At 47.5% G+C, this 13,449-nt stretch overlaps 4 protein-coding genes across 4 annotated transcripts; 2 read left to right on the forward strand and 2 right to left on the reverse strand.

The window, feature by feature from the left end:
* Positions 1 to 1,224: 1,224 nt before the first annotated feature.
* Positions 1,225 to 2,463, reverse strand: LHYA1_G005436 (Uncharacterized protein; the record flags this gene model as incomplete). Its single annotated transcript, XM_031150381.1, has 3 exons — positions 1,225 to 1,860; positions 1,936 to 2,124; positions 2,449 to 2,463. The coding sequence occupies 3 exons, from the start codon at positions 2,461 to 2,463 to the stop codon at positions 1,225 to 1,227; spliced, it is 840 nt and encodes a 279-aa protein (XP_031005126.1).
* A 2,509-nt stretch (positions 2,464 to 4,972) lies between these two features.
* On the forward strand, positions 4,973 to 7,768 carry hsp98 (Heat shock protein; the record flags this gene model as incomplete). The annotated part of the gene is made up of 1 exon (XM_031150382.1): positions 4,973 to 7,768. The coding sequence occupies one exon, from the start codon at positions 4,973 to 4,975 to the stop codon at positions 7,766 to 7,768; it is 2,796 nt and encodes a 931-aa protein (XP_031005127.1).
* A 1,112-nt stretch (positions 7,769 to 8,880) lies between these two features.
* On the forward strand, positions 8,881 to 9,565 carry LHYA1_G005438 (uncharacterized protein; the record flags this gene model as incomplete). Its single annotated transcript, XM_031150383.1, has 2 exons — positions 8,881 to 9,294; positions 9,377 to 9,565. 2 exons carry the CDS (start codon positions 8,881 to 8,883, stop codon positions 9,563 to 9,565), a joined length of 603 nt encoding a protein of 200 aa, XP_031005130.1.
* Positions 9,566 to 9,821: 256 nt separating this feature from the next.
* Nrde2 (NRDE2-like protein) lies at positions 9,822 to 13,395 on the reverse strand (the record flags this gene model as incomplete). Its single annotated transcript, XM_031150384.1, has 4 exons — positions 9,822 to 10,007; positions 10,101 to 10,689; positions 10,786 to 11,314; positions 11,469 to 13,395. The coding sequence occupies 4 exons, from the start codon at positions 13,393 to 13,395 to the stop codon at positions 9,822 to 9,824; spliced, it is 3,231 nt and encodes a 1,076-aa protein (XP_031005131.1).
* Between the last annotated feature and the right edge of the window lie 54 nt (positions 13,396 to 13,449).

Raw genomic sequence — 13,449 nt, forward strand, 5'->3', positions numbered from 1 at the left:
ACAATAGAAGCTGATATCGCTTGCTTTTCGCAAAACAAACTCTTTGAGGAGATGTATATTCATGGTAAACTGATCTATTGATGCAATTTCCATTGCCATTTTTGAGATCCCCTTGTATAAATATGGCGAGTGCCACTTGTAGTGTCTCCCGTTGCTTTCTAAATATTGTCTTGAGTTTTGATATAACAACGAAAAGCAATTTGGACGTTTATATACTGTCCTGATTAAGCTTCTAGGTGTTTCAAGATATCCTTGCAATTACTCATTTACTCACTTGAGTGTCGAGAGCAGTTAGGATGGGTGGATGGATGGATGCTACGGAACGGATATAGGGTAAGGGTATGTGTGTTGGATTAGCATAAAATAGCATGCTAAATTGATTATCCAACAGAAAGAAGGAAATGAGTTGTTTTATACCTCAGTACCTTCAACGTCGTAAATGCACTCACTGACTCTTTGGGGAAGCTTGCTTGCAGTTTAACAGTTGATCGGTCTATGGTTGTGCAAGCTTCCAAGCCTGCTTCTCTTGTGTATGCCCAAGAAGGTAAATTGTTGCACGTCGCGATTTTGAGCTGATGCTCTGGACCGCGTTAGTCAGGATGCTAGGAAAGAAAGGAGGTTGGGGGATATATATAAGTATGTGCTAGCATGACACCGGTGTACCAAAGTTGCTTTGAATCTAGGTATGCATACCTTTCGCTGACCGCTTTCTCACCACTCTGAGTACTTGGTTCTGGAACATGACTTGATTTGCTGGGGGGCTTTTGTCGCGCTTCATATTATACCTTTTTTATAGCATAGTATAGTAGTACCTAGAACGATCAAAGGAACCCCGGGGTCGGTTTATGCTACTTGGAGAAGAGCTTCCCAATACAGTACTTGGATCTTCGGCAAACCTCTTCCTATACTATCAGCTTGTTACTGAATTAATTGCCCTCGGTACCTACTAATTGTCAGACGAAGGCCTGCCTTATTGGAACGAGGCATGGATTGAAGGCCGACGCGTCCCTAAACAATATGCTATTCTATTCCAGGTGGAATTTGCTAAACTTCTGCCGTAGATGTATAATGTCTCACCCCGTAATGATATAAAGACACTTTGACCAAAATTAGTGTTGCATTTGGTCTGATATGAGTACACAATGGAGTGATTCTCTCCACGAAATGATCATACAATGTCCATGCCCATACTATACAAGGTCATCTATGCCACCTCCCCCGTATTTACAGCACAATATTCTCCGGCTTCTTTGTTTGCTCCTTAACCGGCTCAACCTTCTCCTCTGACGTCTGCTCCTCGACTTCCTCAACCAAAACCTCCTGTGGCCTTCTATCCTGCATCGGCCCATGCACCACATTCCCACTCCACGTCTCCGCATACTCTGCATCCAACATATTGTTCCACAAAACCTCAACAGGCGCCCCCGTCCCCTCTCCATGCAACCCAAGCCTGGTCCCCTTCTCCTTCCCAACCTCTACGGCATCTAACCTGCTACACACAAACGCCATATCCGCCACACTATTCGGCTTCTGATCCATCAACTTCCAGCCCACCATCTTCCTCCTCACATGATTCTTTTTCTTTCCCTGCTGCTTCTCCGACAAACCCTTATACTTACCTTCAGCCACATAAGCGCCCTCTAGGTAATCCGTCCTCTCCTTCTCATTCGGGAATAATGATTTCACACTCCATTCTAGCTCGTGACGGCGCCGGAACTCGCGCAGTCTTTGAAGCGCGGAGATCCCGATGGTCGGGGAAGGGAAGGTTAAGGTGGCCAGGGGTGTCCAGTGGTCTTTCCGCAGGGCGCGAGGGACGGTTTTTTTGCCGTTGAAGGGGATTTGGCGCAGAGATTTGTGGTTCTGTGTTTCGTGTTAATTAGCATTTAGCCCCCTGAGAGAAAGATATAGAGAACTCAGAAAGGCGAGGAAGAGTACTTTTAAAGTTTTGGTTAAAGAATACACGACGTGATTCCTCTGCAAGTGGTTGTAGACGAATATCTGCCGGCCCAATTCGAGCTTTGGTGGCTCTGGAGCTGTCGAGGCATGCCGTGCCCCTCGGATTACGAGTATCGCATGCCGCGCGAGGTCTGTTGTAGGGCGGACGTTCATTGTGTGTGTTGACGCCTGGGGAGTGTATAGTTTGATGCTTGAGTTGAGGTCCTTCAAACTGAACACTTGTGGTTTAGCGCAGAACTTTGCGCACCTTACCAAATTTGGACAACTGTAACTTAAATTCCATACCTTTTGGTGTTGGGAAGTTAGTTGCATCCCTTCTACATTCATACCAACCTCACCTTTTAATCAGATCGATTTTTCGATTGTTATTTCCCAGATTCTAAGACGACTTAATAACAATGATAGGAAGTGCCCTACGTATCTACGAAAACCCTCATTTAACCGCGCGAAATTGTCTTAGCTTCAGCCTCAAAAAAGGAAGTGAGTACTTACGCGCTGAGAAATCATATTGGTTACGAGCCGCAAGGCGCCCGCATTGTCTATGCCTGTTCTCCGATACTTAAGCGGCTGGAAATGCTGCGGTTGGAGGGCAAGGCGTCAGCGCATCAATATAAAGCCGCCCAAATAACCTCCCTGAAGTCGCATATCAAAAAGTTCACTTTGCTCTGCCGTCCATATCAAAAATCTCCATCGCCACGAGGAAAACATTGACATTATGACGGGATTATTTTCGAAAAGCAATTGTTTCACGCTATGTCTGCTTCTATTATCACTTATTGTTCCTACCGTAATTGGCGCGGCCATGACCTTCTTTGAGATATCTGGAACATATATTCGATCTTACGGGGTTTTGGTCGGAAGGAATCGAGCATCTATCCACGATCCTTGGCGCTTTGCAAGTGTATGCGGTATCCAGTATGATTAAGTTTGGGGCGAATATCAAACTGCTATCAAATTCTGTTTCGCTCAACACTCTGAAGCTTTGGCACGTAACTACCCTCGGAACACTTGACTTCGAGCTTTCCAAGAGCAAAACAGCCGCGGTAGTCATTTGGTTTGCCCTGATTCACGTTCCTTCGGCACTTTGCACTGGATCTATCATGCCAGTGGTTGCAACTGCAGATGTTCAATCATCTTACCAAATTCCTGATTACAGCCAGGAGACTTCCTCGTATTGGGGGAATTTGTGCCCTCCTGTGACTCCATGTATTGATCGTATCTTGGGAAACACATCAGATTTGGCCACCTTTCCGTATGCGGCATGGAAAAGTGAGTAAGCCTTTTTGATGTTCACTATGCGTTGAAACTAATCATAACACGTCGTGGCAGCCAAGACTGGGTTACTTATCAACTCAATTAATCAAGCTTCCAGTCGCAATTATTCCGGTCCCTAGAATAGCAAGCTGGACAGCACTGGGTTTACCTACCGTGGCCGTCCATTTAGTATTGCCTCCACGATTGGTCTAGTAGAACCTCCATCTCAAGAAATCGCAAAGACTCGAGATTCCGAGCTCCTCAGTTTTACTTTCGTCGAATATGGCTATTCTTCCAGGTAGCATGCAGATACAACGAATCTAGTCTCCTTAGTTTCCATGGATTAGGCTATGTGCGCACGCCGGGGGGAATTTACGGCCCCATGGGAGAATGGGTTGATGGTCCGAATGGAAATTTGTCAGGCTTCCTAACCTGGGGAGTGGTTAATAGCAGCTTCATCACTGGTCTAGCTGCTGTGAATGAATCACAGTATATGTACGGATTTGTGGCCGGAAGCTATTATAGCCTGTTGAACACAGCTCAATGCGAGGTTACATTCACGCCAACTGCTTTCCCGGTGTCCGTCGACATGGTCAATAAAACCATCTTAGTTACGCGGGCTACACATGAGAACCAGACAGCCGTCGACATCGATCCTTCTAGAGCACTGGCCAATATGTCTTTCTCTGGTTTGATGTACCTATTTCAGACACTTACCACCATGTATACGTCAGTTCTCGGAGACTCATTCTTCAATAACATTGACAACGTTCGACAACGAAGCAGTCATGTGAATAGCACAAGTACCGATTCTCTCTCTGGTATCGAAGAAGGGCTTGAATTACTGCTCGATCACTTCCTAGGAAGCAGCAGGGCAGCCCAAGTGATGCTCTCGGGCAGCTCGAAGCTCGTCGACACAACAATGGTCATCCATGTCATCCGTTTCGGCGATCCGATCTTTATTTATTGGTCTTTTGGCATCAGCCTAGCCATATCAATTCTAGCTGTCGAGGATGCGATTAGGACTAGGAAGTGGAACACGCTACCTCTCCTCAACAGCCGAGATCTGAAATCCGCAATTATCGCTGCAGCGAATGGAGAGAACTTTCTGCCGGTCGCGAAGTATTGAGACGGGGATAAGGAAGATGGTCATGGTCTCTGAGGTTCAGAAGAGATTTCACTTCTGCGACTAACTTAATAAGACTTTCTGTTTTCTACTACTACTTGTCTGAAGTAAATCTTGCCTCGCGTAGTACATATCAGGGGTGTTTACTTTACTCCCTGAATCTCCGACTAGGTATTTTAGCGATGCCCGTCAGGCGACGCCCGAGCGACAGGGGTGCATTACATAAGGCACTGCCTAGGTACCCCACCCCACACCGAATAGCTCCCCTGCCCTGCCCTGTTCCGTATGGGGGCGGTGACGGAGGGCAATAAGGTGGGCTAACGACCGCTGTCACCGAACCGGTTTTTTCCAGTGAAGGTTCCAGAAGCCACCATTTAATGCGAGTTCTTGGTGGGCTGTTCCAGGAGACTCCAGTTCACACCAGATCCTTACGACATCGAATAATCCAAATATAAAATAAATCCTCCTTCCGAAACTCGCATGTTGTTCTCTCTTCATTATTCAATACAAACTCAATTGTAAATAAGGGTGAAAACAAGACCACAACCATTCACGGTTAGTCAGACATAAACACCGACGAAACTGAACTACAACAACCACAACAACCACTGATCAGACATTGATCCTATAGACAATATGTCTACCTCGAACATGAACTTCACGGATAGGGCCTCAAAAGCCCTTTCCGACGCTATGGCCGTAGCAGAAAGCTACGCTCACTCACAACTACTACCCCTCCATCTCGCCCTCTCCCTCCTCGATCCTCCACCAGACGAGTCGAAAGACCAGCAAGTTACAGCAAACGCCTCACACGGTGCAGCATCACAATCCCTCTTCCGCCAAGTCGTCGAACGAGCCCATGGCGATCCACAAGCTTTCCAGCGAGCCCTTCAAAAGGCAATCGTCCGGCTGCCCAGTCAATCACCACCGCCAGAACAAATAGCTATGGCACCTTCGTTCACAAAGATTCTGCGGTCTGCACACGAATTACAAAAGACACAGAAGGACTCATTCATTGCAGTTGATCATTTGATCATTGCACTATGCCAGGACCCCACCATTCAGGTCGCCATGACTGAGGGCAATATGCCCAATGTCAAGTTGATCCAAGACGCCGTCCAACAAATTAGAGGCACACGCCGGGTCGACTCCAAGACGGCAGATGCTGAGGAGGAAAATGAAAACTTGAAAAAGTTTACAATCGACATGACAGCAATGGCGAGAGAGGGTAAGATGGACCCTGTTATTGGTCGAGAGGAGGAGATCCGCAGAGTTATTCGAATTCTGTCTCGCCGAACAAAAAATAACCCGGTCCTGATTGGAGAACCCGGTGTTGGAAAGACCACTGTCGTCGAAGGTCTTGCGCAACGAATCGTCAATTCGGACGTTCCGGACAATCTTGCGGCATGCAAGCTGCTTTCACTCGATGTTAGTTCTATTGTTGCGGGCAGCAAATACCGGGGAGAATTCGAAGAGAGAATGAAGGGAATTCTGAAGGAGATTGAGGAGACCAAAGAGATGATCGTTCTCTTCGTTGATGAGATGCATCTTTTAATGGGTGCTGGGTCGAGCGGAGAAGGTGGAATGGATGCCGCCAACATGCTCAAGCCTATGTTGGCACGAGGGCAGCTACATTGTATCGGTGCAACGACCCTAGCCGAATACCGCAAATATATAGAAAAGGATGCAGCTTTCGAACGTCGGTTCCAGCAAGTCCTTGTCAAGGAGCCGTCGATTCCTGAAACAATCTCTATTCTTCGAGGTCTCAAGGAGAGATTCGAGGTCCATCACGGAGTCAACATTTCTGATAGCGCTCTTGTTACTGCGGCTACATTAGCTGCCCGATACCTTACCCAGAGACGACTACCCGATTCAGCTGTTGATCTCATCGATGAGGCTGCAGCCGCAGTCAGAGTCGCTCGCGAGTCGCAGCCCGAAATCCTCGACTCATTGGATCGAAAGCTCCGGCAATTGAAGATTGAAATTCATGCCTTGTCACGAGAAAAGGATGAGGCTTCTCAAGCACGTCTTGCACAAGCCAAGCAGGATGCAAGCAACGTCGAAGAAGAGCTAAGACCCATGCGCGAGAAATACGAGAGTGAGAGGGCTCGTGGCAAAGCTATTCAAGAGGCCAAGGTCAAACTTGATCAGCTACGTGTTAAAAAAGATGATGCCACTCGAACAGGTGATGATAGCCGAGCCGCCGACCTGCAGTACTACGCCATTCCTGAGCAGGAGCAATTCATCAAAAATCTAGAGAAGGAGAAGAAGGCTGCCGATGCGGCTCTCAGCCTCAACAGCAACCCAGACTCTGGCGGATCCCTGATTACAGATGTCGTTGGCCCCGAGCAAATTAACGAGATTGTTGCTCGTGCCACCGGCATTCCAGTCACGAGACTAAAGACTACGGAGAAAGACAAGCTTCTACAAATGGAAAAGGTTCTAGGCAAGGTTGTCGTTGGACAAAAGGAAGCCGTTCAAGCAGTTTCCAACGCTATTCGTCTTCAACGTTCTGGACTTAGCAACCCCAACCAACCTCCCAGCTTCCTGTTCTGTGGGCCTTCCGGAACCGGTAAGACTTTACTTACCAAAGCTCTTGCTGAGTTCCTGTTCGACGACCCTAAGGCCATGATTCGGCTCGACATGTCCGAATATCAAGAGCGTCACTCTCTCAGTAGAATGATCGGTGCTCCACCAGGATACGTTGGACACGATGCCGGTGGACAACTCACCGAGGCACTTCGTCGCAAGCCCTTCTCCATCCTCCTCTTCGATGAAGTCGAGAAGGCCGCAAAGGAAGTACTTACCGTCTTGCTTCAACTCATGGATGATGGCCGTATCACCGATGGTCAAGGACGTGTCGTCGATGCACGAAATTGCATTGTCGTTATGACATCCAACCTCGGAGCTGAGTATCTTCAACGCCCAACTACCAAGAGTGGAAAGATTGATGAAACGACAAAGAAGATGGTTGAGAAGGCTCTTCAGGATTATTTCCTTCCCGAGTTCCTCAACCGTATCAGCTCGACCGTAATTTTCAACCGCTTGGCACAATCCGAGATCCGCAAGATCGTGGATCTTCGCCTTGTAGAAATCCAGAAGCGTCTCGAAGCCAATGGCAGGACTGTAAGAATCGATTGTTCACCCGCTGTCAAAGATTGGCTTGGAGCTGCAGGCTACAATCCTCAATATGGTGCTCGACCACTGGCGAGGTTGATCGAGAAGGAGATTTTGAATAGGCTTGCTGTACTCATTTTAAGAGGTAGCATCAAGGATGGAGAAACTGCTCGTGTTGTTATGGAAAACAACAGAGTTGCCATCTTGCCAAACCACCAGGAGTCGGAAGAGAGTTCGAGTGAGGATGAGATGGACGTCGATGATGCTGTAGAGACGCTGGAGGGCGAGGATATGGACCTCGGGCTTTACGAATAATATGATCCCAACATACTTGATGAGCGATGAATGGCGCGGCGTCTCTTTTCCTGGCAAGGCGTTTGAATTTGGTGACAAGAATACTTTACATGTTAATAGCCTATGTAACTATCATCGAAAATAAACCGATAACATATATCTTACTTGATTTAGATAAATGGACATATACTGGTTCAAATGAAGCTGTTTTGAATGTGCCACGTCTGTGATATACAAACGCGATAAAGAGTCCGAATTGAGCAGGACTTACTAGAGGTATTGAAATTAATGTCTCGACTTCAACATAATGTATAATTCTTACTGAGCCATTCGCATCATCTGTCTCGTCTTGCGACAATTATGAATTGTTGTGAAGTTATGGGGACATCACGTTTCACTACATCAGATGAAACCCAGCGTCAAAGCGTGTTCATAACTTTTCCACCCCCCAAACACACTCTTCAAATCCACCAATACGGATTTTTTAGACACCGCCAAAAGCTTCCATGCCAAGAAGTGCTTGACCGCGGTCCGCGCACCATGCCATGCCTCTCAGGTGACTTGTGAAGTTCTGAGAGCAGAAGATCATACAGTACAAAGCTGTATGATCGACCGCCTAACGCTTTCAGACCTTCCCACCCCAAGAGCCGCAACCTCTGCGACAACTAGCACCTCAGAGCTAGTTTCAAAGTCCTCAAGAAGGTTGACTGCACGCGAGTAGGCGCCAAAGCCAAGATTGAGTATTGAGAAAGACGAGATGACAGGAGAGGCAAGATGAGACGGAGAGCCCAATCGAAACCATTATGCCTCTCAGTGTGCTTGCTATGGCTTGGCAGTATCATCACCCTCAGAGTTCAGTGTGCGTGCTATGGCTTGGCAGTATCATCACCCTCAGAGTCGAGGTGAGTATAGTATAAGATGGACTGGTATGCACATAAGTTAAGTTCTTTTATCTTCAGCTGTGCTCTAGTTTCTACACCTCCCTCTTTACTCAAGCGTTTGAATACCTCCGTCTTTTACCTTACACTCTTTGAAGCCAGCTGTGCTCGCTATACCATATTTATACTTCTATTGTTTATATCTTTTCAAACCACCATTTTTGAAGTATCAATCAGCCAAACAACACCATCATCATGCAGTTTTCATTCGCAACCGTTTCCCTGGCACTCTTCGCCCTCTCCCTCGCCTCCCCAGTCCCAGTGCCCAAGAAAGCAGCAGCCACAAGCTCAGCCTCCACAGCATCCGCCACTGCAAAAGCCGCAAAGGCAAGTAGCACATCAGCGGCGACCGCCGGAGCGGCAGCTGGAGCCAGTGTCCTGACAGCATCCACTTACAACGACATTCAAATCTCCGGCGGAACCGCTGGTACCGCAGAAACAGAAGCCAACGCCCTGTTCTCGAAAATCGACCAAACCAACCTGGCGGGTGTATCAGCCGCTGATCTGGCCGTCATCAAGGCGACCCATGATGCTGCTGAGGATGCAGAAACATCTGCTTTCAACCCAGCTATCGCTGCTGCGAGTGGAGATGCTGCGACTGCGCTAACGGTATGTTGTCCTTTCGTTATGCTATGTTGTGTTTATTATTTGAAAGCGAAACGTTTGGACTGATTTGTGATCGCGATAATAGAATGGCAAAATAAAGAACAAGGTCCTCAAGCTTACTGCTGAGGTTCTGGGTATTCAAATTGATGCTGCGCAGGGAGGAGATGGATCTGATCTTGCAGCTGAGCAGACTAAGCTTACGACTAATATTGGGCTTGATACGGCGGCTGCTGGACAGGCTTCGACTGCTGTTCCGTTTGATGCTACTACTTAATTGTGTGTATGTAGGTCTCAGATGGAGGGAGAAGAGTGAAGGGAAGATGAGGAAATGTATATTAGCCCGACATTGGGAAATCCAAATGACAATGCCTCAAAGTAGTTGAACGTTCTCAGTATGGTGTAGACTTGCTTTACGTGGATGCATTTGGGGGGCATCCGCCTGGTTGGAGTAGCCTTAAAACCCGCCCATCGCTGCTTACCCGAGAGACTGTCTCACAATCAACCAAATGTTCACAAAAGCATAGTGATCTTCATTTCGAATCCAAACGTCTGTGCCCACCGGAATGCTCGAGCTCCTGAATCTCATCAAAATTATCTTCCAGGTCCACGTGAACTCTTAATTCCTTCTCGCCCATTACCCTCCACGTCCCTTTAAGTTCGTCGAAGCTAGCCAAGTCACCCATTTTCTCAAACCCAGTAATATAGAGCTCCTTTGCCTGTTCTTGAAGTCAGCCAAGTTCAATAATGTCCCACAGCCCTCGAGACATCCGAAAACGGGCGCGGAAGGGAATTGGTGTCAAATAGCTTACCCAAGGACAGGCTCTTAAGGCCCTGTACCAAATATCCTTCGCTTTTGATCTGAACTGCTGCGTCTCGAGGCAAAACAGGATGTAGAATTTCCATAGGCCAGCTGAGGACTTTGAGGCTGGCGAGTTAACGGCGTGCTCGAAGGCAGAGCGCACGGAATGGATAGTGCCGTAGCCAATCTCATAGTAGATGGCGAAGAGACGTGACGTTAGGACGTCGTTCTGGGGCGTAAGGATAGTCGAAAAGAGGATGTTGCGGACTCGGTTGTCTATTCGGAGACGGGACTCATTCCATGTGTAGAGCGAAAGGAATATGGTATTTTGCGGGAAGAGGGTGATGAAGTGCGATAGCCGTTCCCGGAGGAGGACTGGGCGGAAGGGTCCAATGCGGGCGTGATGGTAGAGAAGGCGGGCGGCGGATTGTAGGAGGAGTTCGTGTGAGGGCGATTGGGAAAGGTTTCGGCTGGTTAGTGTGTTGGATACTTTTTCATGGCATGCAAGAGCACTGGCGATATCGCCTTGGACCTCAGATTGTGGTTCTTGGCTTGTGTTAGCGGTCAGGTATTCGAACATGGCCAAGCATTCGCCGTATCTGCGTTTGAGTCAGTATTTGCCCGGCGCGGTTTAAAGTTTCAGTTTACACGAGACAGTAAAATGGACTTTTGAGATGCTGGGAAAGATTGCTTACGTGGTGGCGAAGCGGGTATCGCCTGCGGACAGGAGGTAGTCGCGGTTCGATATAAGGTGTTGTTTAGTTTTGAACAGAGCTGTCGGAGATACTTCGACTGATGTATTGCTGGCACCATCCGCTATACATAGCAGATGCTGCAACGCAGAGCTCTTACCTCCTTCTTCCAAAGAAGTCCAAATCCAATTCGTCCATAACATAATAGATCCCCTCTTGTCGCTCTCAGACATAGATTTGCTCATATTCAGAGCAGCAGAGAACACGCCATCTGCAACATCCTTATTCCCTCTGCCTGATTCAATCATTGCGTAGGCATTATACAATCTGAGACTAGAAGGATGTTGCTTCAGAAGGTTCTTCGAAACCTTCTTGATTGTTTCTGGCTCATTCCTCCATTCAAACGCCAAATAGTACTCGGCCAAGTCCTCTCGAAAATGTGCCTGGACAACCTGCTTGAGGGCATTTCGAGTCCATTTGTAGGACACCGGTCCGTACTCTCCTGCATAACGGTCACGCCAATCAGCAATTCCTGTAAGTATGAGGGGTTAGTATTGCCTGATCGAGAATAATCTTGGGTTTGTAGAATATTTAGAATGTCTCAGAACTCCTGAAACATTAAAAGTGGCATTCAAATCCACAGATCTATCGGAGTAAGGCGAAGAAAGGCCGGGTAAATTACATACCTTTGAACCAAAACTTAGAACAGAACATTGTGCTAGGCGAGCTCTGATAGTTGGACAGTGGTATGTCTAATGCAGTCGATATGTCGAAATTACCACCTTCTAGCTCGGTCTTCTTCGCGTATGCGTTGGATATCCAAGCAGAGTTACATTCAAGCAAATCATTCCCCACAAACGCGTCTGTAAAATAAGATTGGGTAGTACTTTCGTCGAGAATCCCCAATGGCGGTAATTGACAGAAGATGAGAAACGCGTCAAGGAGGCTTTTGCGTAGTTCTTCCACATTGGGTGGGAGTATTATAAGGAACTGCTCAATGTCAGGGAAGAGAATCACCCGAAACGGGTCGTCTTCGACAACATCATCCATGGTTCTCGCTGGAAAGAACGCATCTTTGCATCTTAAACGCTCATTGTTTGCCCAGCTTTGGAACAAATTCCCATTGTCCAGACTGTTTTCTTCTTCTGCGACGAGTGCATCTACTTCTAGAGCATCTTGATTCTCAATATGATAGCGCCAACCACTGGCACCATCATCCCCGATTCGAGGAACTTCGCTCTCCCAGAAATCGCTGAACAGACGAACGCCTTCTTCTGTTGACATTGCTTGCTTCGGAGTGCAGAAATTGACCTCAAGTAGCCCCTGCCAGATTGCTACTGCGAGCTCTGAATATCCAGCTTCACGCATAAACGTCGTAAGCCGGATTAAAACATATAGGATTTGCTGGTAAATAGGATTGACGGTGTCATTGCCTGTTCTAGAGGCAACCTCAGAGAGAAGTTTGATTCTCCTGATGCAGATATCCCGGGTCTCTTCGTATCGAAATGTTGAGAATGTACTTTGCTTGAAATCAAGAAAGCTTCTCCAGAGCATTAGACTATCAATGTTGTCCTTAGAGATTTTCTCCCAGCGATCGGATTGAGCTTTGGTGTCCCATATTTTTGCCCCATCTTCCATTAAGCCAAGCAGAAGCCTTTCACGATCTCTCAAACTCGTTGCTCTTTCAAGCGCTTTTTCATACATGTGAATCTTGATTTCCGCTGTACTCTTCGTCTCAGCATTGGTTATCCGGCGACGGTCATCTTGGCCTCGTAAAAGAACATCCTGATGCCCGATCAATGCTAGCCAAGCATCGATATCATTGGGATGTTGTTCAATCCGCCGACTCAGTTCAACATTCTTTTGCCGCCGAGAGGCATCAGAATCCAACTTGAATCCTGCCTCAGATCCTGACGACTCGCTTTCTGTGGCGTACTGTAAAGCCTCATCAGTTGGCTGGCTTCTGGCCTTTGACTTTCCATGTATCGAGCGGTAATGAGTATCATCATTATCAGAACCAAAACTATCGTTCCCACTAGTCCTCTTGCGTTTCTTTCCCCTGACCAGATCTAGAGACACAAAATCTAAACTCTGATCTTCCGGATTTTCAACCGCAATCTCGGGTCGTATCCTCAAGAGCTGGGGTCTTTCACGTTCGACCCGGGAGAAGACGTATTTCTCCCGGTGTCCAAATCTGGAGGCCCTCCAGTCGTATAGGACAATCCCTTTGTCGTCACTGTGATCGCGGTCGATTTTTAACTTGGATGGTGCCCCCAAGACGCCACCTGCACCGATCCTATAGAATGCAGGCACATCGTAACGATGGATACTTCCGTAGACAATGTTCTTCTCATCCCCTCTTTTGTCTATGAAAAATGTCTCGGCAGAGATGGGTGATTTACCTCCAGCGGCGTGGGAGGGTTCGGGTATAGATTCAGTAACGTGACCGTACTTTCCTCTACGTTCGAGTTCTCGATGGCGGTGCTTTCTATGCTCTTCTTCTTTTCCATCGTTATCTCTAGACCTATGCTTCTTCTCCTTTTCAACAGAGGCGGGCGGTGGTGCCGTAGTTTTCGGCTTGAACGATCCGAACTTGGGTATAGCCTTCGACATCATCGACAACGCATCTCAGAGACCTCTGTTAAAGCATATTTCAAACGCCCATTC

Source organism: Lachnellula hyalina (assembly GCF_007821495.1).
Source record: "Lachnellula hyalina strain CBS 185.66 chromosome Unknown contig00072, whole genome shotgun sequence".
Taxonomy (NCBI): domain Eukaryota; kingdom Fungi; phylum Ascomycota; class Leotiomycetes; order Helotiales; family Lachnaceae; genus Lachnellula; species Lachnellula hyalina.